This window comes from Prunus persica, chromosome G1 (genome assembly GCF_000346465.2).
Source record: "Prunus persica cultivar Lovell chromosome G1, Prunus_persica_NCBIv2, whole genome shotgun sequence".
Lineage (NCBI taxonomy): Eukaryota > Viridiplantae > Streptophyta > Magnoliopsida > Rosales > Rosaceae > Prunus > Prunus persica.
In genome coordinates this window covers 13,781,396-13,785,209 of record NC_034009.1, presented here as the reverse complement: position 1 = coordinate 13,785,209, position 3,814 = coordinate 13,781,396, and the positions used below count along the sequence as shown (strand labels likewise).

At 36.6% G+C, this 3,814-nt stretch overlaps 1 protein-coding gene across 1 annotated transcript; it reads left to right on the top strand.

Annotated features, from left to right (window-relative positions):
- On the top strand, positions 881-1,987 carry LOC18787834 (agamous-like MADS-box protein AGL75). Its single transcript, XM_020554213.1, has one exon. The coding sequence runs from the start codon at positions 881-883 to the stop codon at positions 1,985-1,987; it is 1,107 nt and encodes a 368-aa protein (XP_020409802.1).

Below are 3,814 nucleotides of genomic sequence, written 5' to 3'. Positions count from 1 at the left end.
TGGAGGCGCAGGTGCACATGGCGCTGCTGGTGTTCATGTGCACGTGGACCACCTGGTCATGGTGGCGGCAGGGATGGTGGTGGGCATGATGGAGTGGTAGATGTGGCTCGCGCTGGCGGACGTGGGTGGGGCTGGTGATGGACGTGGAGGTGGCAGCGGAGGTGGTGGTGGTGAAAGAGGTGGTGGAGGAGGATGTGGTGGTAGTGATGGAGGTGGAGGTGACGATAGTAGTGGTAGACGATGTCATTTTTAAAAATTAATGATGGTATTATGGGAATTGAAAAAATTCATTAAAAGCTAAACCTAAGGCTGCTTTTAAAAGCTGTTTTCAGGAGGCCCTTGCTTTTAAAATAATCAGCATATTTTATTTTTAATAAACACCTGAAACTCCTTAACTTTAAAGTGAAGCCGATTTTTGGCGAAAAAAAGAAATTCCAAATAGGGCATAGTGTTTATGAGAAACCCCCTTCCCCTCACAGTTTAGACTATGACTTGTATTATTATTATTTTTATTTTAAAATGTGAAGAATATATTCGACATGATTATGTTGTTTGACTAAGAAAATGTCAAAGATAGAAAAACAATAATGACGTTGTTTAGTAACATGCTATATTTGGCTTGAGTATAAATACATTGAGGTGTATTGGAATGCCATAAAATGGTAATACAGTAAAAGTGAATACTCTCCCTTCTAAGGGGATATAGAACATTAAAAGTGTTTGGATAACTTACCATCTCCAATTGTATTTATTTGGAAATCCTACCTTCAATATATCTATATATACCCCCTTGGTGGGTGCACTGTAGAGCATTAGAATATGTGTATAGAAGAATTCAATAGATCGAGAGAGGTCGTCCAAAATATTTATAGCTTCAACCATGGCTAGGAATAAGGTCAAACTTGCATGGATAGTGAATGATGCTGCTAGAAAATCCAGCTTTAGAATGAGGAAGGCATGCTTGTTAAAGAAAATGAGTGAGATAAACACCTTATGCGATGTTAGCGCCTTTATCATTGTTTATGGCCCTGATAGTGACGAGCCTACTGTGTGGCCGGATCGCCCACTGGTGGAACAATTGGTTGCAAGGTTTCAAAGCATACCGGAGCTCGAGCGGTGGAAGAAGATGATGAGCCAAGAGACTTACCTGAAGGATAGGGTAGCCAAAATGCAGGAGCAAATCAAGAAGATTTTTAAAAAGAACAATGAGCTGAACACAAATGAGATCTTGTACCAAAGTATTCAAAAAGGTAAGTCGTTGCTTGCATTTGAAGATAATGATCTAACTGACTTGGTTTTGTCATTAGAGGACAGGATGAAGGAGATTCAAAAACGAATCGATTATTTTGAGAAACCTAATCCTAGTCATCCAGTCAGAATTCCTCCTGAGGAAAGTGGAGACCAATCAGAAAACATGAGCCAAATTGAAGGCGATTTTACTGAGTCTTTGTTATGGTACGAAGATTTGGGGAAGCAAATTGGGAACACTAATGGCCCTACCAACAGTGTTAGAAGTGACCGAGGGGTACCTTCAACTGCATATTTTGGTAGTTTAACTCATGAAAATGAGATGGGGTTGCTCAATTGGAACTTTGGAGGCAGCAATTATGATGGAAGTGATTTAGGGTTGGCCATGCAAATTGACAACTCTGAAGGTCAAGGGAATGCTGGAAGTGATATGGGGATGTCTATGGTGAATTATGGAGGCATTACTAGTGGAATTGAGATGGGGTTTGGGATGTTCCCTTATAATTGGAATAATGTTGCAGGTAGCACCGAGGATAATGGATTGGCTACTGGCGGCAGCATGGCGGATAAAGGCAGTGCTGGGAGTCGTATAGATTTTCCTCCTAGATTTTTGGGAGGTAACAAGGATGGAAGTGATTCAGGGCTCCCTCCTGGACTATTTGGAGGTAGCATTGCTGGAAGTGTTGGGCTTCCCTATGATGTTAGCAAAAGTGGACAAAATCTATTTTCTTCTCCTTGAATTACAATATGCATCTACTGTGTTGTTTGATTTAGATTTTCAATTTCTCTTTCATAATGAGTTAATGCTATTTTCCTTTCAATTGTGCAACATATGCAAAAATAATATACACAATTGTTATCTTTGGGCAACAACGGGGTGCCAAATTTATCCATTAACTTATGTGAACATAACAAGAAGTAAATAATTTTAGAAGTTCATATTCATAAAAGTTCTCTAATAGGTACCATTAGCTCTTCTCCTAGGGGTATATGAGATTTAAACAAATTTAAAGGAGTTTAAAGGATAAATTAAGCACCGACAAAAGTATTAGTGGAGAGTTCCGAGAATTGAAATTTCGGTCAAATATTTAGTTGATTTGGGATTATAACACATAATTTAAGAATTGTACACCTCTTACCAATGGGGTCTTGCCCAGTGGCAAAGAGTTTTGACTTGCAGACTGGTAGTCTTAGGTTCAAAACTCCATATCCATGGTACCTTGGTAATATATGTGTGAGAAACCATCATCCCCTCCTAGTGAGAAATTATACAATGGTACAAGAGTACCACATGGCACCTACCAGTGGTGATATGCACTAATGATATGAAGACACATGGCACTGTAACTATTAAAGGGAAACTAGCGTTTTCTTCAAAACAAAATGTTAACACTATCACTAGCACAGTCTCTCACTTTTTACCTCGATCACTAAACCAAATATATAATTTTATTAGATAAATTTCAACAATACATCTAAAACACAACATAAAAAGGCAACAATCCGCAAATGTGGTGTCCTTGGCATTATTGATAACTATAACACCGAGATCATTAAAATTAAGCATGATCTCAAGCTATGTGAATAAAACCCAAAACATCCAAAACTATAAAATAACTGATAAAGCCTAAATAAGCACCACAACCACCAAGTAAAAGAAGAACAAAAGCTACGTTAGTAAAAGTCTCAAAAAGTTGCAGAGTTTCAGTCAAGGCATGGAGAAAATTGTTATTTATTTTTAAACTTTCTTTCCAGTTAGATTTAAACTATAGTTTAACATAAGTTAGTTTAAACTTATGTAACTCAATAGTTTGTCACAGGTATAAAACAAAACAAAAAATCAAAATTTGGTCGATGAAGGTGTGTTGTTTGAGGACATTTGTTCTCTTTTTTTGAAAATCAAAATTTGGTCGATGAAGGTGTGTTGTTTGAGGACATTTGTTCTCTTTTTTTGAATCAGTTTACCAACATTGTGTGTCAGCATTAGCCCCGTTCTTGTAATCAATGTCTAAAATATCGGTGATGTCGGAAATATCGATAGTCCAAAAATACGGAAATTTCGATGGAAATATCGGGATATTATCGATATCGATAAAAATTGAATAAAAATCACGGAAATTGTAAGAAAAACTTGGAAATTTTTATTGAAACTTTGGAGGATGCTTATTTAGTCAATTATCTATTAGTTTATCACAAAAAATTGGAAGGAAATGCATTGCATGATGGATTTAACTAATTTAAGTTGATTATATAGCTAGCTGACAAACACTGTGAGTGTAGAAAATATGTAGTAATTAATGAAAGAAGATTAAACACACCACAATCATTTATATATAATGATTTACTACAATATTTCACATTTTATACATTGCATGGTAAGATACATAAATGACTTAGTACCACATAGAGTTCCTATGAGTTCAAAACTGTCACTATCTTCATCATCTCTATGTGTAGAGTAGTTTATTGTGAAGAGTAGTCATCGAATGATAAATCCCCAAAATATTTGCATGTAATTGTTAACATGCCACCATATGGATTCGAGATTGTTTGACGCTCTCCATGA

Bases quoted from the DNA above. Each gene is read 5' to 3' on its own strand.
- LOC18787834 (XM_020554213.1), top strand. From the start codon at position 881: ATGGCTAGGAATAAGGTCAAACTTGCATGGATAGTGAATGATGCTGCT.